Here is a 21,957-nt window from a genome sequence, read left to right as displayed (position 1 = left end):
AACCTTGCTTCACTCTTCTAACAAGAGAAAATCACTCTGTAAGTTCTCCCTTTTCTCCATAGCATACTTAGGCCTCACAAGAGGAATAAAAGTTTTTCATTAACCAAAGCAGCCTTTTATCAGTTGATGCATGTTCCAATTTTCCCCACAGCCTGCTCCTAGATATAGTATCAAAAGCTCTTTTAAGGTCTATGAATGCAATATATATTTTATGTCTTGGTGAGAAGGTATATTTTTCGGATGTGGGTTCAAATTAAATAATTAAACAACTTTTTTGGATGTGGGTTCAAATTAAACAATGGTCTATAGGGGCTAAGCCCTTCCTAAAGCCTATTTGTTCCCATCGTAGTACAGTAGCATACTACCATGCACATTTACAGTCAAAGAACATGGCTTGCATCCAGAGATATGGAACAAGGCAATATCACATCAAAATGAACTGGACATAAACATTTGTTGTCTGCTTCTAACCCTTGACCTACAGTGTGTGAAAATGTGTAGAAATGTGTAGAAAATGAGTAGAAAATGTGTAGGGGAAAACAGCTGTTTCCTATCCTAATAGCCCTGCTGGCCATATAGGGAGGGAATGATCAGGACAGGGGTTACCAGAACTATGGGGAAAGAATAATGTTACCTGGTATTTTCCCCATTCAGTTGCTTAAATGTCTGGAGCCACGGATGAACTGTAAAGCAGCCAAATCTGGGAACAATACAAATTATTCAGGACACTGAACTATCAAGTGAACTGCAATTAATTCTAAAGGGCTACCAGTTGGCAGATAGATTCAATATAGTGAAAGGGCTACCAGTTGGCAGATAAGATTCAATATAGTGAAACAGGAGAAAAAATCATTATATACAGATGGAGTCTAAATTAGCTGTGTACACCCTGGAAACAGATTCTGCTGTCATGGTGGAAAGTTCATTGTGTTTACTTGGTGCATAGCTCAGACTGCTCTCTCAAAAAGGATGTCATAGAGCTAGAAAAGGTACATTAATTAAATGATCCTTGACTAGATAAAAAAGCTGAATAGTCCAAGTTACTTCTGTTTTTACAAGGCAGTGGGTATAACATTTTGGAGTAATTGCATTGCAGAGGGAAAGTTACTTCCCATCCCTTACAACAGACATAATAGCTGAATGAACCTACTTCTTCAAAGAAAGTACAGTGGAACCTCAGTTTTCGTTGGTAATCCGTCCGAAAATAATAGATGAAAACCGAAACCAATGAAAACCGAGGCAAACATTTCCATAGGAATCAATGTAAATCCAATTAATCCGTTCTAGGCACTCCAAAAAATATATTTTTGGTGAATAAACATAATGTTTAATGCTGAAAACAGTAACAAACAATAACACTAACAAGCTTCAGAGCCAGTGGACCAATGTCGCACCAGAAAGCTGTCCAAAGTCGCACCAGAAAGCTGTCTCTGAGCCTCTTTAAGATTTGTCTGAAATGGGGCAAGCCATTGTCATTAAACAAGTTGCAGACACAGCCTGCAACAGCTTTGTCTGGTGATTTTTCTCCACAAACCCCTACACCTTACTGCAAATCGATGAAAACCGAGGCAAATCTTTGAAAACTGAGACAAATTTTTCACTGAAAAAATCGATGAAAACGGAGATGAAAACTGAAGGCAATGAAAACCGAGATTCCACTGTATACACTGAGTAGGAGATGTCAGTGATGAACAATATGGCTGGCGTTCCCAATATGGCTTTCAAACACCTCATCTGTCACCCATTGAGTGTTTTTAGGAGTGGGAAGGGTCAGGTGGGGCTTTTGCTAAGCAGATTTTCTGATTGGCCACTGAAGAACTGATTGGCTTTGCAGATTTTTTAAAAAGTCACTTCAGCAGCAGCTGTCACAACAGCCCAAGGATCTTCACAGTGTTAGTGTGTGTATATGCACTTTCACTTTAAAAGGAATCTTGTTAAGTAAGCTTCTTCCTGAAATATTGAGGAGTTACTATATTAGTTCATGTTTCTGACATTTTGTGGTTGACTTAATCTCCTACAGCCCCCATTTTGTTGTCATGGCCTAACTATGTGTCAGAATTCCAAAGGTGCCCACAAGCTTGAAACGTCTGGGGACCCCTGCAGTAGGGATCGAGCATTTCATTACTCATATACATGCAAAATATAATCTCCATTGAATCTCTATACGCATGGGCAGAGTAATGTCGAGAAAAAATTGCTCACAGAAGATGAAATAGCAGCGTTTGTAAGCAAAGCATTCTGGAGATAATGTGAAACCTGCCACTTGGTTTTTGAAAACTTTTCTGTATTTTTCTACAATTACACTACATTTGTGAGTAAAATTCACAGTGGATTAAATATTTGTGCATATAAGAGATAATCATAGCAAATACAATAGCTTTAATAAATGTTAGAAAATGTTGCTCAGTTGATGTTGACTTTAGTTGATGTTGCTTCTATTTCTAAATATAATTACTTCTGCTTTGTTTGTATGTTTGAAATACCTGTCTCTTATCTTTGTACTAATTAAGTATTCTGCACAATTTATATAAGAAAGAATAATTACAATGTAAACAAAAACATGGCATCAATAAAACAAACAATATTTAAAAGCTGCTGCAGTAGGTAAAGCAAAAACAGCAGAGCCGACAAATACCCGATTCCAAGGGTCCGCTACAATAAATGAGGTTTAACACAATGGCAAAAGGATAGGCCAGATGAATCACAAGGCAAAACATTTTCATAGCCTGAAGGCAGCAACCGAAAGGACTGCCTATGTATCCCATATTCCACTTCTGAAATTGTGAGCTCATGAAGCAGAACACTGTCGATTTATATCAAGGCTCAGAGAAGAGAGAGAAAATATTTAAAGTACCTTGGTCCCAAGGCAGTTACAAGTGAAATCAGAACTTTGAACTGGGCCCAGACACATAGAAGGAAATCAACATAATTGACATAGCACCAGAATATTTTCATCATGGTAGACTGTATTTAACCAAATTTAGGACCAACTGAAACTTACGAAGATTCTTCAAAGATAGCCTTTCATAGTGCTTTACAGTAATCTGGATGTTATCAAACTGTGGCAAGATCTGCTTTCTCTCAGAACATTTATTGAGCCAGTTTAAACAACTAAAAACAATTCTGGGCTTCTCCATAAACTGTTTACCAAGCAGCAGTAGCGGATTCAGGAGCACAATCTATCATCCTTCAGGGAGCTCCAATAACTCCACCCAGAACAAGTGGCCTATCTCTTCTCAGATCAGGTTTAGCCCAGAATCACGACACCTCCACCTTGTATGGATTGTTTCATTTATGTTAGCTCCCAACAGCTCTTCATTGTCTATTTGCATATTCTTGAGGTACCGCTGACTGAGCACAAAATATTGCCTAGCATGCTGAACGTAGTGAGCATTATTCCAGAAGCCACCAACGAACAAGACTAAGAGAAATGTACAAGTGGTATGTAAAGGATTTGGAAATATTCTCAAACAGATTAACCCAGTTTGACATTGCTTGTTCAATTTGTTATTTATGCCTGATTTGAATTCTTTTCAGTATGCATGCAATTTAGACTGATTGCTTTAAAGAAAAAGAAATGCTGTCTTTCAAGTTCATTTGAAACATTTGCACGCCTTTATGCAGAATTTTAAATGACATTTTCAAATTGAGTGTTTCGAAAGTTTGCAGGATGTTGAATTTGTGGAAGCAACTCTATTTTAGCTCAGTGTCTAAGTCATTTCCGAAGCTGGTCAGGGCCCCTTGGCTGCCTGAAATGAAAAGGCTTGCATTCATTCTTTTGACGTTCCTTTGTGAAGTCCACTGCTGGCCATTTCAGTTTCGCCCGGAGGGCGTTATTAAGTGCAAACGGTGGCTTCTCAGATCGTGGCTGACCTTGGAGCGACGGGCTCTTTTCCATTCCTCTCCTTCTGTGAGGAACAAGAGAAAGCCTGGAGGTCTTTTGCCTTGGAAGCCAACCTAAAAAAGAGGCCGCCTGCTCGGGCTCTCGTGCGCCATGAAGGACGCGCCTCGGGTTTCCGCTCTCCTGGGCGCAGGGGTCGTCCTTGGGCCGAGGCGTGTGCGAGGGGCGGTGTTTTTGAATCTATGCTAATTCCGCTCTCCTGGCAGGAGGAAGCGCTCCGTCTCTCGCCTGCCCAGCGATCGGCAGGGAGAGGGCGAGGGGAGCCGGAGGCGCTTGGCCATGCCTTGGCTTTTGTGACAGCCAGGCGCCTCGGAGCCCTTCCTGCGAGGGAGGAGATGCGCCTGGCGTAATGGAGAGCAATGACTCGGGCAGCGTGGTGCTGACAGCCTACCATTCTTACACGCCGTCCCGAGTGGAGCCGACTTTCTCGCCAGAGGTCCCCCCCAGCCGGTCACCTCTCAGGTAAAGCGCAGAGGAGCTGGCGAAGGGCAGGCAGGCTCCCGTCTGGAGGGCACTCGCCTTCGGCAGGCTGCCGGCCGGCCGCTGCCATTGTGGGAGAGGATCTGCCCTCCCTTCCTGTCTTTTCTTCCGTCTTTTACCATCACTTTGCTCTTAAGCTTCGGTCCGGGGTCTTTTTTGCTGGCGTGGAAGTGGCTGGTGGAACTTGGAGGGAGGGGGGGACGTTGCCAAAGGTCTCATCCAAGTCTCTTGAGTTTGCTCGTTCACCAAGATTAGTTTTCAGATAACCTGCTGAGAAATAAGAGGATAAGTTGGGGAGGGGGAGGAGAGTCGAAAGGGAAAAAAATAATGAAAAGGTGCACACTTTTCCAAACGCAAAGGACTGAGAGAATGCCATTGGCTACTATGCACATATTGTTATTATTTTAATGGCTAACCCTCCTCTTCTCCAGTACTGTCAGTAAGACAATCAGCCGTTAAGTTAAAGGGAGATAAAATTCCCACTTGAACCTAAAACATGCTTTCAGTCTCATCAGAGGTTTAGTCCAAACATCAGCTCCCAGCCAGGAGTTTCACAATATCTGTGCACATCTTGCATACATTCCTTTCATTTGTCCCAGATAAGCTTGCTGATAAAGGAAATTTTTGAGTGTGTGATATTGTTGGCAATACCCTTGGACAGTAAAATTCTTTCTAGATATGAACTTGATTTTAGCTGACTTTCTGATTCATCTGTGAAAGATTATAGTTGTAAGAAGAGGAGAAATAGAGGTTTAAAAAGTCTAATTTGTATCTCTTTTCACTTTTTATTTTTACTAGATGTTCGTATAGAAATATCATAAATATACTTTTGTTCTTACTGTATGGGATGTATTAAAATAATATAGATTATTCACTTGTACCTTGAAGTGTGCACTTGCCATACGATGGTTGAACCCTCCATATGGCAGATATTGTCAGCATGTGGTGGACAGAATGTAGATGCAGTGTTCAGCCAGTGTGGTATAGTGGTTAAAGTGACTAGGATCTGGAAGATCCTGGTTCGTATCCCAGTACTGCCTTGGAAGTTTGCTGGGTGACCTGGACTAGTCATATACTCTTAGCCTGACTCTTTATAATTGCTGTATATTGCAGTGCTAGTCCTGATTGTGGGTCATACAGCTGGAGTAGATTGTGGGTCAAACAGCTGGAGGGTCTTCTACCCAAGTTACGTATGAAAGACAAGCTCTTATGGGCAATTTCTTCTGAACAGGTTCACTGTAGTGCTGTAATAGTGATGCTACAGGGCGAAAGCAAGGGAAACAAGAACTCTGATATATTTGGTTTGCCCCTTTCTTGGCAGTAGGTTCTGCAGTGGTAGAATGAGAGGAAAACTGCACTGGAAAAGGGCCCCAATCCCTGGTGAACCCTGGTCCTGCATTCCCTGCCCAGGCCTGTCTTTTGGTGAGATTATACTCTTCCTGCACTTCAGGGGGGCAAGGCCAGGTCAGTCCTTCCTTCCCCAATGCCTCAGAGCAGGGAGGATTGCATGTCCTTCTTGCACCACCTTGGGGAAGATGGACTGGGAAGATTTTTGCCTGTGCTGCTTGGGGCAGGGAGGCCAGAGACAGGTGCATTTTTCTTCCCTGTTATACATGCAGAAGGAGGCCAGGCTGGACTGGGTATGTCTTTACCTGCACTTTGAAGGGCAGGGACTGAACTTCCTTCTGTGTGGGGGAGGGGAAGCCCTGGCTAAGATCTGGTGCATCTTTCACTTGGCCAGGTACATCCTTCTTCCAGCACCATGGTAGAGATGCCTGGCTGGGTCCATACTTCCTTGTGCTGTGTGGGAGTCACTGGCTCATGGCAGATTGTATTAGCCTCATGTGGGGCGAGGGCTGGTTGGTGCTGCGTGGCCCTCTGGTACCATTAAGCCAATCTCCTGGATTCTTGGTGTGCACAATATACTTACATGGTTCACACATAAAACATGATCCAGCCAAATTTAACCCCTTTGATTTCAAATGTAGGGTTAGGAATCTGCTTAACCATCGCATTGAAATGTAAGCGATGTATCAGTGTTTTTTAAATTATTGTTGTTATTATAATTGTTATTTTTGTTATTTTTGTTGTTATTGTAGAAGATGTAGTAGCAGTAATTGTTGTTGGTTTTGATTTTCAGCTGTTTTATTATTTAACTTTTCTCTATGCCTGTGCATTCCAAGGAGGAACAGAAATGGCATTTCTTAAAGTTTGATGTTTATGTTGGTCTATCAAATGGTATATACGCATGTACTTCTGATAGCTCTTGCAAAACTTTAATTCTTTAATTTAATTCTTAATCCTCCTCCTAAAATGTGTTAAGAATGAATCAAAATAACAGGTGTCTGTAGGTGACAATAAATAAATAGGTGACAATAGGTGACAATAAATAAATAAAAACAAAGGTGTCTGTAGGTGACAATGCATTTCAGAAGCTCCTGCCAAATGTAAAAATTCACCACACACACACAGTTCAAGAATAGGTCTGGTACTGATGTTGCCCACTTCCTGCAGCTGTCTAGTTGCAACAGTTTGCTTTTGCCTTATGGGCAGTCAGAAACTCCATCTGTGTTTCCAAAACATGCTCTGGAAAGAGGTTGCATTTCCTCAGCAAGTGGCCCTGTGGAATGCAGAGTACATAAAATAAAATGTACTTGGTTGTTTTAGACAGTTTGTGTTTCAGCCTGATCCTGTGCCTTGTTTCTTTTTAGAATCCTTTATGATCTTTTTTTGTTATAAGTTGCCCTCATTTAATTTCAGTCATTACCGTCATTGAATTATATCAGAATTGCTGCTATGTGTTGTGGAGGGTTTTTTAGTTCACAAGGACAGCAATCTGGAAATGGTTTTCTATATTTAAAGGTAATAATGTTATCAAACTTTTTTCATGTTTGATAACAAGATGGCAGGATTTGAGCTTGGGGCTCCATTCTCTTTTGACTAAATTAGTTGTGCAGGTGAACAATATATAAGTTGGGGTTTTTGTCAGTACAAACAAACAGGAGGGGTATGAGTATTTTATTTACTGCTAATTAATATGTTTTTGAAGTTCCGAAATTACAATTTTCTATTTTAGACCAATCTCTTGCCTACAGGAGACAGCATAATTTTTGTCAGAAGAATCACAGTATGGCCTCAACATTGTCTTACTAGCCCTCATTCTACAGCACATTCTATTATGAAGGTGCAACAAGATACCAAAAGCTATTTCTTCCATGCTAATTTCTTATATTGCACAAGCGAGATTATGCGAAAGTAAAAACAAATTTCATAACATTCAAGAAGTATTTTAATTATCAGATCTATAACCAGATAGTCTTCATTTAGAAACATAAGATAATGGTTATTTGAAGACTGATCACCCACAACTACAATCTCAATAGACAGAATGCTCTCTCTACTCTTCCATATCTAAAATTAAACATTGGTATCTGTGCAGATTCATCTTGATGGCTCCATAGCTGAATAATTTTCATTGTTCTTCACCAGTGTAGGGAAGGGGGAGAGTTGACAGTCTCCAGGCTGAAGAGCTGGAGAGCTCCCAGAATTACAACTGCTTTCCCAATTACAGAGATTAGTTCCCCTGGAGAAAATGGCTGCTTTAAAAGATGGATTCTATGGCATTGTACTCTATTGAGCACCCTCCCCAAACCACACCCTTCCCAGACTCCACCCCAAAATCTCCAGGAATTTCCCAACCCCATTGGCAACCGTAAGGGTGGGGAATATGTAAATCCCAAATTAAACTCTTTCCAGAAGTGAAGTACAAAGAAAGAAGGAGGAATCTTAACCCATTTCATCAGCTGCATTAAATATTATACACATCCAGAGAAAGAAATTAGTGAATTGTGGACCCAAAAGTGTTGAATCTTAGGAACAATGGATTGCAATGTGCAGAACTCAAACATATACAATATAAGAGAAAACTGACCCATTTACAATCTCAATAACTATGAAAAGGCTATCTTTTCTTCTTATATTGTTTTAATGTAACACTAATTGTAGTTATATTGTTTTAATGTAACACTTATTGTAGAAACAAATTAATCTATAGATATAAAAAGCTAACAGTGTTTTTGTTGATGACAGTATACCTCAGTAACTGCTGGGGCAATTCCTCTGAAAATTCCCAGCCACTATAGAGGGGTTTTAGATGTTCACATACCTGAAATTTTACACCTGGCCCAGGTAAAACGCCTTTTTCCTGGCGCTCCATGGTGAAGGACATGCAGCTGCCTGTGTGTAACTGTCACCCTTAGGATGTTCACACAAATGGCCAGATATGAGCAGTGAAAACAGTACATAGGCAGTAACTCGAGTGGAAGTGAAACACATACACACACATGCACATGAGGGAGAGGGAAGGGAGGGAGAGGGAGGGAGGGGTGGAATGCAAGGGAAGAGAGGGAGGGAGAGGAAAGGGACGGAGTGGGAGGCATGCAAGGGAAGAGAAGTGAGAGAGGGGAGAGAGTGAGGGGTGGCATGCAAGGGAGAGGAGGCAGCATCTTGATATGACCTACCCACCCTAGTGGAGGGAAAGGGAAGGGAGGGAGGGGGAGGCGTGGAATGCAAGGGAAGAGAAGTGAGGGAGGGGAGAGAGTGAGGGGCGACATTGCAAGGGACGGGAGGGAGGGGCCAGGCACCCTAGATTCCCTGAATACTGCGGTTACAGTTGAGAAAACCAGGCATGCATTACTCAGGAGTAAGCTCAGTACAGCAACTGTGACATACTTTGAATGGCTGTGTTGCGACCCTTAGAGGGTTTCCTCAGAAGTGACACCCACTGCCACCAACCAAACTTACTCCCAGGTAAAGGATCATGACCAACCAGCCTAGATGTGTGGGAGGGGTGCCTTTCCATTCCCCCCCCCCCAAGGAATGCAGGCACACACATCAATGACATCGCACAGTATCAGGCTGCGTGTTTGCATGAGCACATACTGCTGGCCTCTGCAATTGATTTGCTGCTACTGTTCCTTTTCCATTTCACCACAATAAGCCACAGCAACGCGTGGCTGGGCCACGCTAGTTATGTATAAAATGTCACGGTTCTGTCTATTCACTCGCTGATATAGAAGTTATACTGCTTGCCCTATACAGACAGCAGTTTTGAGTGCAAGTGACAGCATGCATAATATTAGAGGGTTATCATGTGTAACCTACACTTCAATCTCTGGTACCAGATTTACAGCACAGTTTGGTAAGTTGACTGGGCTCAGTAGCATTTACTCTGTGGTAAACTGAGTATTTCATCTTTTGTATACAACTCTGTAATCCATTCATGGTGAAACCTTTCCCTAAAACAAGAATCCTTCTACTGATGCAAGGAGTCTTGCTCTGCCAAAAGAGGTGTGTTCTTTGTACCAAAGTAAGAGTGTACTGTTAGATCCAATCTGTTAGAGAACACTAAAGCAGAAGAGCTGACAATGTCCCCAATTTCGGGCACACAGATACTCCAAAACTTGTTTTGCTCAACAACTTTGCAGCACATAGTAGAATAACAGTAGACAGAGCCTTTGTATGCATTCATATTGTTGATCATCTTAATTTTGAAAAACTCAATACATTTATTCTCAGCCTTATTCTTGCATCCTTTATTCACTCTTCAATCATACTCTCTTTAGTTATACACAGTTTCTCAAGTTGGACTAGTAATTTCTTACTTCCATAATTTTATGCAAATCAGCTGTTTTAAAAAAAGTTTAGGAGATGGATTGCAATACATGAAAGTAAGAAACATTTTTGCACCCATACCTCAAAATGAAGAAATCATAACAAATGTATGAAGACATCATAAGGCATGGTTTAAACTGGGGTTTATTAATTACAAATGAAATGGTGCAAATAGTTAAACACCCTCCTGCCCCTCCCACAATTGTGTGGATTCTCTAAGCGGCTGTTCCATCGGGTTTGCTAACATTTAGGCAACTACTCTGATTTCAAACTTGGTGTGGCCACAGATTACACCTTTCAATGTGGGAAAACATCATGATTCTTTCTGGTGTCATGTTTTAACCATTGTACACATGGACCAGTAATCCTGTAATGGGTAACGGGTAAGGGGAAATTGCAGAGACCACAAAAACCTGTGTTCTGGGTAAAGTGTAGACATTTACTAGGCAGACTGTGTTAACGGGGTGCTTTGCAATCACCTTCTCCAGTTGTCTACGCTTTACTCCCAGCAAGCTGGGTTCTTATTTTATCAACCATGGAAGGCTAAGTCAACTTTGAGCTAGCTACCTGAAACCAACTTCTGTTGGGTTTGAACTCAGGTCATGGGCAGAGCTTTGACTGCAGTGCTGCACCATACCACTCTGCGCTATGAGAATCTTATTTCATCAATACCGCTAACAGTTTATTTTCTAGCAAACTTCAAGGAATATTATTTTCATAGCTGTACTTTGCATTCTTTTTATACCAGTGATTAGATGCATAATTCACTGCAGGCTTATTTACATTTTCTTATTATTTCTCATAAAAACAAAGCATTGGCAGGTTGTCTTTTTACTCTAATTGAGACCATTAATCTAAATGAAAAGAAGGCATGCATATGTAAGCTAATTTATTCCCCATACATATCTCCTCTTAGCTGAAGTATTGTTTTTAATGACTGGCCTTCTGGGACCATTCAAAAATTTCTACCAATTTTCTCAGGACTAAGAATTTACTGTAGCACAAATACCTGCTCTTGCAATTATATTGGTTGACAGCAGTCAAGTGGGCCAAAAAAAGGTTCAGATGATATGTTTTTCTGTGGTTATGAAAATATAGTCTGTTTATCTGCAGTTGTTGGGGTTGTCTTGCTGCAAACAAATCATGTTAGATAGGCTAAAATGTTGGCTAAGAAGCCTGAAGAAATCCCATGGTCCAGGGTTGTAAATGGTGTGTTTGCCTTTTTTTGCTAGCACTATTTAAATGTTACTAAGAATATTTAAGTTATTTATTTACATTTTCCCATTGTAGTTCTCATCTCTAAAAGGTGAGAAGAATTATAACCTTATACAGTACATTTCATAAGAAAAAATAGCGATCAAATACTGATTCCAATACTTTCAGTGGTTATATTTTATGGAGCATACAGTGTTCCAGCCTATAGTGTTGTGAACATCACAACGCAGTCTACATGCAAATTATTGTGAGTCTTGTGCTAATTCTTGACACAGTCCAAATCAACAACTGAAGTGCCAGATTTCAGATTCTGGTTTAGTGCTGTAGCTGCTTTGGAGGCACAGCATTGATGAGATACATGCAAAGTAGAACCCAAAGTAGAACATACAAAGTAGAATCCTTAATGGAGAAGATATAGTTCTGGATCTCCGGCATATCATTTTTAGCATTTTTAAAATGTGTGTTCTACTTAATGTATATTCATCATGAATTAAGTGAAAAAATAGTTTGGGGACTGCTATGTCATACAACTTCCAACTTTACATGTACTGGTGAGCATAAACTGTGACAGGGCTTCATGATACAGACAGCACAAGAATATTGCCTTGGGTTATCTAACTTACTGAACTGGCCATGCCATTCAGACTTGTACACAAATGATGTCAAACTCTATCTGCTGTGTAAACAGTTATTTTTGATGTTTATCTTGTACTATAAACTTCCTCAGCAGACAAGAATGCAAAAAAGAGGCTCCTTCAACATCTTTCAAAAATGTTCCAGTGTGTTTAGAGGCACTTTTATATACACTGTTAAAATCAGATTATTTCAAAATTACCATAAAAATTGAAAATAGAATTATTGTGGATTTATTTGACAATGTAAAACATACAATTTAAACTAGAAAAACCTGTAGTCCATATTTTATATATGGTGTAAAAAAGAACAGCATGTAACTTCTTCCAGAGAGGAATTTAAAAGCAGTTTCTGAACATGACTTTTAAAACTGATTTAAACAAACTATTATTAAACTGTTAAGGAGGTAATGCTTATAAATAAACCAGACAATAGTAGACACACATTTTCCTGTAGGCTTTAGAAACATCCAAACATGTCTTTTGAGACGCTCACTAAGGAATGCAGTATTTATAGTCTTTATAGAATTTCATGTTATGGTTGAAACTGGAGTTGGCTTCTCTGGTTTCTTTACCATGGTGCCCCTGCTGATTTCCCTGGTGCCTCCCTCTGCAAAGTTTATGGAAAACATCTGGCACTGTCTTTTTGATCGGGTTGTTTGGTTGAACATTTGGCCAGCTGCCTTCCATTCATTTTAACAATGTCATTTATTGGACACAGATTAAATGATGCTTGAAGTTGCCTGCAAAGAGACTTTGGCTATCTGTGAATACCTTGTCAGGCATTTTAACTCCAAATAAGAGCAAATATTCATTTGCACAGGAGTATATTTTCAGATAAGCATGCTCAAGGTCACAGTTTAAGATAATTTATCCTAAATTCTCATGTGTAGTAAGGAATTAGGAAAATGGGATAATTGCCTTGCAGCTGCAAAACTGTATGAAGGACACAAATACACTTCTTACCCGAGAGGTAACGTTTAGTTTTTCATGCATTGTACAGCTGTCTTAAGATTGTCATAAGTTTATTTTGATAGTGAAATGTGGCAGATTTGTACAATTTGATTATTTTAATTTTCCCTGGAATACTGAAACATAAGAGACAACAGCTGGAGAACAGCAGTTGTAAGAACAGATGCCATTGCAATGAACAACATATGCAAATCTATTCCTAGCTGCTTAAAATATAACCCTGTAGCTGACCAAGGGTAGGCAATCTCTTGAACACCAAGTGCTGGAAAATGAAACACTGCCTATCTGTGATAATGCTGGTGTGCTGGCAAATGTACTGCTGGTAGGATGGGGGGGGAGAGATGAGGGTTATTGTAAGGAATTCCAAAGAGCAGAAATAAAAAGGCTTTTTGATTATAAGTCCGTTTATTCAGACATCCTGGAAAGCACACACACACGACATGGCAGGAATGAGCAACCCCGCTCAAACAACAGGTTGTAATGCTGACTAACCCATCCCCCCGGCTCCGTTCTCATGAGAACGGAATTCTACTATGCGAAAGCGAGATAAGCATTCTCACAAGGTTGGTGCAGGTCCTGGCCGGACGCCCGGCCAAAAGAATCTCCGTCAAGGCCAGGTTTGGCTGTAAGGGAAACAAGAATGACTGAGATCCTTACACTCTGCCTCTCCTAAAAGAAATCTCCCCTTTTCCCCCCTCCCCCGGTTTGTCCGGAAAAGCTTGGTGAAATGCAGCAATTAAAGAGGGGGCATCGATATTCTCCTTATACACCCATTGATTATGGCCAGAAGAATAGCCAACCCATGACACCAGATATTGTAGACGTTTGCGAAAGAAGCGAGAGTCCAGGATAGCATCTATTTCATAATGCTTATGTCCATCAATTATAACTGGCGGGGGTGTCTCAGGAGGGTCGTGCCAGGCATCTGAAGCGGGAGCCTCCTTGAGCAAGCTGGAATGAAAGACGGGATGAATGTTACTTAGTGAATTAGGCAGATCTAAGCGAGCAGTAACATCATTGATCACTTTTGTAATCCGAAAGGGACCCACAAATTTCTTGCCAAGTTTTGAATATTTGTGCACGTCTGGAAGGTTTTTAGTGGACAAATAAACCCAAGCCCCAACACGTAAGGGGAATTCTGAGCGGTGTTTATCTGCCTGAAACTTTTGGGCTTCTTGAGCCTGTTTTAAGGTAGACTGAACTGTTTTCCAGCCTTCAGCTAGTGACAAAATCCATTGATTGAATTCTGGTGGCTGCAATACCTCCGCCGGCAGCTGGGGCAACGGCGGGAAGGATCGACCAGAGACTACTTCAAATGGGGTTTTCCGCATACTGCTATGAATTGCATTATTGTAAGCATACTCTGCGAAGGGAAGCAATTCACACCAGTTGTCCTGATGGTAGTTTGTATAACAACGTAAATATTGCTCTAGTGTTCTGTTCGTCTGTTCACTTTGCCCGTCACTTTGAACGTGGTAGGGGGCGGCGACTGCTGGTGTGGTTCCCAATAACTCCAAGAAAGCCTTCCAAAATCGAGAAATGAATTGGGGGCCACGATCCGATACCACCTTCTCAGGAGAGGAATGCAGGCGGTAGATGTGTTGAATGAACAACCGGGCTAGTTTGGGAGCTGAAGGTATGGTGGTGCAAGGAATAAAATGCGCTTGTTTGGAAAAGAGATCCACCACCACCCACAAAACAGTGTTCCCGTGACTGTCCGGCAAGTCAGTGATAAAATCCATTGAAATAACCTGCCAGGGTCGGGAGGCAACGGGGAGAGGTTTCAGTAATCCATGAGGCTTTCCCGGTATTGACTTGGCCTCCGCACATATGGAACACCCTTTAATGTAAGACTCAACGTCCTTGCGCATAGAGCGCCACCAAAACTGGCGGCGGGCTAGATGAAGGGTTTTCACAAACCCGAAGTGCCCAGCCTGACGAGCATCATGGCATGCTTGAAGAACCTGCTTTCGAAGGGGAGGAGGAACGTACCAACACCCCCCCCCTTTTCCAGACACCATCCTCCAAGCGTAGCTGTGCATCTTTTTCCTCTGTTGGTAGCTCGCGTAATCCCGCCTCCTTGAATTCCTGGAGGAAGGGGGAGACGATGGCTGGGATGGGCGCAGGGGGGGAGACGTAGAGGATTGTGAGCGGGTGACAGCCAATCCTAGCTGGGAGGGAGAGAGAACGGTGCGTGGAATATCCCGTAGGGATGCGTCCCCCCCCCTCCCCGGGGAGGCGGGACAACGCATCAGCCAGCTTATTGCTTTTACCAGGGAAAAAATGGACTGTAAAGGAAAAGCGAGAGAAAAAATCAGCCCAACGTAATTGTTTAGCGGACATTTTGAGGGGTGTGGAAAGCGCAGCCAAATTACTTGGTCAGACATACTGGGAAGCGCTTCCCTTAGAGGATCACACTGGACTTAGGTAACTTCATACGTCTGGAGTTGATGAAAGGGATAAACTCCATCACCTCCTCCCATTCTGCTCCACAGTGGTGTTGCCTATACCTCATGGACTTTCTTTGGTTGCTTGGGCAGAGAACTGAGCCTGCATAGCAAACAAAGCATTCTGATGTTTCACTGTTTGGCACACAAGCTGATGGGGGTGAGGAGGATGCTGTCCTGGACTTGGAATTGCCAACCTACAAGTGGGGCCCAAAGATCTCCTGGAATTATAATTGATCTCTAGTCTAGACTACAGAGAACAGTTTTGTAGGAGAAAATGGTTGCTTTAGAGAGACGAGTCTATTGCATTATATCTGGCAGAAGTACCTTCCCACCCCAAACCCCGCCCTTATACCACCCTTCTGTTTCTCCAGGCCATACCGTATGTGCTTTCTGCTCCTCTTTTATTACTGGTCATTATTGTAACACTTCACCTAGAACTCTGCTACAGACTCATTTAGCCAAAACATATACAGTGACTTCAAATAAACAGGGATGCCTCCCCCCCACCCCCTTATGATTACATTGGCATGATGATATGGGCAGGAGAATGGATTCTCAATAACTAGGACTTCTGGATAAATTTCAGGTCATGTCTTATTTGTTCCTATGTTACCATGAAGTGTCTAAAGTCTAACTGAAAATGGTGGAATGCTTGATTGGAACTGACTTTCTCAAATATGTAACTATTTTTAGACAGGTATTAATTTTCTTAATAGGTTATATTAGTAACACTGCATGAGAGATACCATAACTCTAAATAACAGGCAGCTTTTCAGAACTAAATTATTTTACAGTTGCATGCTGCTTGCAAAACTGTTGCTGCTCAAGAAAACCTGTGAAAATGCTGATTTTATTTCTTTTTCTGAATATTGATATTTTGAAGGAAAAGATATTCTTTTGTGGGTTCACTTTTAGAATTTGCTTTCTTTCCTGATTTTATTTCCGCTGTTCACTTCAATACCTGCAAAACCAGTTCTTCTGTTCTATGAAGACATCTAAAAACACCAGCTTATAGCAGTCACAGTGCGGGAAAGTAATAAGCAAATTTCAAACATTTTTAAATATTAGAGAAATAAATGGTTTTAAAATTTTAAAATAAGTGGTTTTAAGATAGATAAAGATGAAGCTAAGTTCATTATTGTTGGATCTGTATAAATCTTCCCTCATGAGTCAGGGTGTTCTTTTTAATAATTTTTTTCTTAATTACTGATATAGTTGTTTTCTTTTCTTTGAGAAAAAGGGTGGAAGAAATTAACTTTCAAAGGGAGCTTGTGAAAACTAGGAAACATAAAGTTATCCCAGAAAAATGTAGAGGAAATTAACTCTCAAAGGAAACTTGTAAAGCCTAGGAAATATATATAGCATTAACGTGGGGAAAGCTTCCTGTACTTAAAACATCAGCTGCACTGATTAAGTGAAGATTGCATATCAGTTCGCTGTGTTTTGAATCCAATACACTGGGCTTGTTTTTGTAAAAAAAATGAAATGAAATGATGATGTAACCTATGAGAAACTCACAAGGAAGTTCCCTCACTGGCCCCTGCTTTATGCTCTGGCTGCTGACACCCCAGCCCCATTTCTCTATCCTTTTCTTCCACTGAAAACCCATCCTCTCTTCTTTTTCCTTCCACACCATACTCCTCCATCTGTACCCTCAATACTGGTCCCCAATGCCCCCTTTCTTTCCTGTGGCTGCCTCTTTCTTTAGTCTGATCTCACTGCTAGCTACTCCTTCCCCCCATTGCTCATTGACCATTTCTTCAACTCCTCACCATTCTGCCCTCCCTCTCTTTGCCATTCTGCCTGTCCACCTGTCCCTGCCATTCTGGCCCCATCCCTCTCTCCACTGCTCGACCTGTCCATCCACCCTCCTTTGCCAGTCAGCCTACCCACCCAACGATCTCTTTGTCCCTTTGTCTGCCCATCCCCCCTTGCTTTGCCTGCTCAGCCCGCTTTCACTGCTTGACCTACCAACTCGGCAAGCCCTCTCCTCACTGCTCTGGTTGCCCACCCACCCATCCCTGCTCTCACCATGGGCCTTGCACAAACAGGCAATATAATATAAACAAAATGCACAGTGGCCATGACAAAGAACCACCTCACCCTAATAATTAAATCAGCAGTAATTTAATACAGAAAATGTTTATGCATAATGAGAGGAGAGAGCAGGCCAGATTGTGGTGGAACAGGCCTGCTTTGATCAGTAGACTCTATTCCACCCAGTCTTTCACAGGGATTCCCAACTCCTCCTGGATGAGTCTCTCTCTCTCTCTCTCTCTCTCTCTCTCTCTCTCTCTCTCTCTCTCTAGCTCCTTCCACACATGCAGAATAATGCATTTTCAAACTGCTTTCAGTGCTCTTTGAAGCTGTGCGAAATAGCAAAATCCACTTGCAAACAGTTGTGAAAGTGGTTTGAAAATGCATTATTCTGCGTGTGCAGAAGTGGCCTCTCTCTCTGTCTCTCTGTCTCTCTGTCTCTCGGGTTATCCACAGCCTGCTGCTGCACCTGGGTGGAACTGCACCCCTTACCCGCTACTTCTGTCTCCTCAGTCTCTGTGTAATTGAAGCAAGATGGATAATCTTCCTCACCCGGAAGCTCCACAGCCTCCTGCTGCCCCTTCCCCCGCTTCGAATGCCACTCCTTTGGGATCTGAGATGGGTTGGCTCACCCCTTCCTGGGTCACCTGGGCTCCCCCTTCTCCTGCAGTAACCTGGGCCACTTACTCGTGTGACCGTTTTTTGGTGTGAGCAGTTTTCTGTGTGAATATTTTCTTGTGAGCATTTGTTGACAGCGGGGGGGGGGATTCTGGGGGGGGTAACTATTGCTAACTAGTCATATGGAAAAATACTGAGTTCCATGGTCCTTTGTGAGAATGTTCCTTCATGACACAGCACTCATGACAACAAGCAAGTCATGCATGTATGCTGTTGTGTTTGACGTGGAGCCGTCCAGTGAACTCCAATGAATGGCTCAGCAAGCACTCAATTTAATCTTCAACCAATCAGGGTTATATGTGCGGCTGGCAATTGTGGTGCAATCTGAAGCCACTAAAGTTAATGAATCTCTTCTTCTTCTTAATGTTAATAATAGGTTTTATTCCAGCCTCTTATTCTAATAATGGCACAAATAAGAATATCTATTTTTAAATTAAAGAACAAAAATAGTACCAAGTTTATTCTCCAGCTGTGTTCTGATCTGTATTTCATCAAAAACAGATATTTTCCCTGTAATGGATTCTTGGCATTTGCAGTTACTTTATGTATATAGTTTTAAAACAGGGCTTGTGAAACATGGGAAAAACTGCATTGTGATGATAAAACAGGAAAATATATTAAACCAACAAAGCCTATAAAATATAACCAACCAAATCTGAAATGAATTAGCATCTCATATTCTGTGTTGAGACAATTTTACCAATTATTGCTTTGAAAAAAACCTATAGATGAACCTGGCAGAACAGAGTGTGGTAACTGTTGGGGTTTTGTCCTGTTCATCACAACTCACCCCCGCCCCCACCTCAAAACTGTCCCTAGGGAGGAATCTTTAATGAGCATTCTCCTTGACCTAAATTAGCATTTCTTCCCCTGCTTCTCTTCTTCTCTTCATTCATTCTCTGCACCAGTGTGCCAAGATGTGTTTAGTAATCTTATCCAGCTATATCAAGAAGGTTGTGTGAATCACTTAATTTTTCTCTCGTGACTGCAGTAAAAGGAAAAGTGCACACTATGTTAATTCACACTTCTTTCTACATAAGCACCATGGATCATCTCTGTAGGAAAAATAACTGCAATACATTCTGTAAATGAAAAACCATTACTTAGCAGTTGTATGGCATGGGCAATGCCCACTGAAATTATTTAAGGAATTCTGTGTTGCTAATAACAGCTTGAGTTTTAGGCTAGCACTGCCAACTGCAGCTAAGCCTGTGTAGGCTGTAAAGTACATTCCTGGCTCTATCAGTAGTTGGAAGGCTAGATTATATTACTGCCTCTGTTATTATCTTGGATGAAATTTTATCGTCTGGATGGAATTTATGTTTCACCAAATCCAAATGGGATCTCAGTCTTCAGAAGTGTGATATGACGAAAAATTTAAATGGTTTATTTATGCTTTAGCTGTTTATTTATATTTTTGTTTCTAAAACAAAACAAAACACTCAGTAGGAGGTAGCTTTATAACGTCATTGAGGGCCAATCTTGATATGACCCAGGGAGGGGAGGAATTCACATGTATTTATGAATGTCTAATCATTCAGGTCTTAAGTAATGCATCCCTTTTGTGTCTAATTTAGACTTGCACTTGAAGGTTTTTAAGTTTTAGACTAATCTGACTATGCATACTATTTTCAAAAACTGTTGTAGTAAAACTGACACTTTACCAACTGAAAATTAACGAGGAGATCCTTACAGATTGATAGAGCTTTAACCCTAGGAGCAGCACTGCCAGCTCTTAAATATCCAGCGGTAGAGATGTTCAGTGGGACTTATGTTGCTTTCTACCAGAAACCTTCATTTATTTGCTGATCTGTAAACCATTCATTGTATAGATCTTCAGGCTCAGCCGGTCATTTTGAAAAAAGTTCCATTAGTATCAACCAGAGGTAGTACAGTCAAAGAAATACTCTGAATTCTTGTTGTGAAGAAGCTGTGTTCATTTTCTTCTGCTGCAATAAGTTGTCTTTGTAAAAATAAAGATGTTGTCTGCTTGCTTTTCTCAGAAATTGCTATCTGGGTGTGGTCAGGCATGCCTACATGGGCAAAGTACATGTCCAGAGTTTTACAGTACAATCTTACTGGGAGGACTGAATGCAGTAGGTGCAGGGCTTCACTGAATCATTTGCCCCCTCCACCACTTCAAGCAAAACTTGGACGTTGGGGCTGTCACAGAGCTGTGCTGGCATCTGATTGGACATTGTGGGGGGCGTGGCACTCATTTGTCAGCTTCCATCCTAGCTTTATTGGGCAGTTAGTTGCAGCCTGTGGCTTGAAAGTCCATTGAGTCTTATGAGGGTCTTTCTGGCAGCAGAGCTTAAAAAAATTTCTCTGCCTCCCCATACTGCCAGAAAGCTCTCTGGAGGCAGTGGCATGGTGCAGCAGCAGTGCTGTCCCCAGTTGGACTGTGGATTGCAGTGCCCTTCTCTATAAACAAAAGTAGGTATCTGGTGGGTTTTCTGGACTGTGTGGCTGTGGTCTGGTGGATCTTGTTCCTAATGTTTTGTCGGCATCTGTGGCTGGCATCTTCAGAGGTGTATCACAGAGGGAAGTCTGTTACACACTTCCCTCTGTGATACACCTCTGAAGATGCCAGCCACAGATGCAGGCGAAACGAAGGAACCAGATCCACCAGACCACAGCCACACAGTCCAGAAAACCCACCAGAACCAGTTGAATCCAGCCATGAAAGCCTTCAACAATAAAAAGAAGCTATATTCTTTTCCACCAAAAGATCTAAGTAGAATTGTGAATCAATCTGCCACTTCTTCCTGGACCTTATTTTTAGTAGAATACTCAACAAGGATCCCAGTGCCTGCCTTGATTTGTTCCCCCCAGATTTGTTCTGTTTGAACAAAAAATATCACCCAACTCACCTTTCTACCAACCAGGTGTGCACAGGATTACAAACCCAGGCTCCTTAGAAAGCCTCAAAGGAAGATGGACTGAGACAGGCGGTGTGTGTGTGTGTGGAAGAAACCCCTTGGTATGACCAGGGGCTGTGAGCCTCTCGGAAGCAGAACAAGCCCCTGAAAGGGCTCCAGCCAGGCCTGAAAAATGGACTGAGCCTCCCACTAGACAAAAAGCAGCTTCTTCCTTCTTGGAGTTCTGGGTTGGGCCTTCCTTCCCCTTCTAGAAACAAAGGAGCAAACTGGGATGGGAATCTGCGCTGCTCATCCTTGAGCCCCTCACTGCCGCATCAGGCCTGAAGTGCAGGCCTGAAGTGCAGCCTGAAGTGCCTCTCCGTCCCCATTCTGGCACGACCCTTGGTCTGCACCTTCTCACCCTGCCATCTACCTGCTCTTCATCTCAGCCTCAACCCAAACCCAAGATTTCCCCCCATCTGGAATCTGCTTCTGTCCCACTTGGTGTGCCTCCCTCTTAGCCCTGGTATTGTCCATGCAAGGGCCATCTCTGGCCATGTGCAGAGCACTCTTTGAGCCCCAGCACCTCTCAGTTTGCCTAGCCTCACCTGTGCCACCGAGCCACGCACCGCATGTGAGGCGCTTTGCTGGAGCTCGGCTGCTATGCCAGGCTTGCTGAGTTGCTTGGTGAACATGTGTACTCTGGCCATTGCTGCCTTCGGGGACTGGGACTGGAGTGCCTTGCTGTGCTGCCTCATTCCTCCTCCCTCCTTTGGGTGGAATCCCAGGCAGGCGGTGAGAGGAGGAGCGCTGAGAGAGCTGGGTCAAGCAGGATGGGATGTGCTAAGGAGGCATGGGGAGCAGGCAAGCAAGGAGATCTTGAGGCACAGGCAGTGTCCAGATTCTCTGCGGTCTTCAAGCCTCTCCTGTACAGCAGCCTGGAGGCACTGGAGAAAAGCAGTACCTCCTGGGACTTCATGCTAGTGGCGGAGAGGGAACCAAACGTCGGCCCCCACTCAAGGGGCATAATGGCAAGGATGGTACAGCTCACAAGCGAT

General features: G+C 42.4%; 1 protein-coding gene across 1 annotated transcript in view; it reads left to right on the top strand.

Annotated features, from left to right (window-relative positions):
• Positions 1–3,873: 3,873 nt before the first annotated feature.
• The window catches only part of ARHGAP28 (Rho GTPase activating protein 28), an 82,483-nt gene continuing 64,399 nt past the window's right edge, over positions 3,874–21,957 (top strand). Inside the window, exon 1 of the mRNA XM_048508451.1 lies at positions 3,874–4,363. Within this exon, the coding sequence (XP_048364408.1) occupies positions 4,251–4,363 (113 nt within the window). The 5' untranslated portion in view covers positions 3,874–4,250. The remainder of the gene's footprint in view (positions 4,364–21,957) is intronic.

Source organism: Sphaerodactylus townsendi, linkage group LG09, assembly GCF_021028975.2.
Source record: "Sphaerodactylus townsendi isolate TG3544 linkage group LG09, MPM_Stown_v2.3, whole genome shotgun sequence".
NCBI lineage: Eukaryota > Metazoa > Chordata > Lepidosauria > Squamata > Sphaerodactylidae > Sphaerodactylus > Sphaerodactylus townsendi.
Note: the sequence above shows the minus strand (reverse complement) of the source record. Positions and strands in the feature narration are given on the sequence as shown.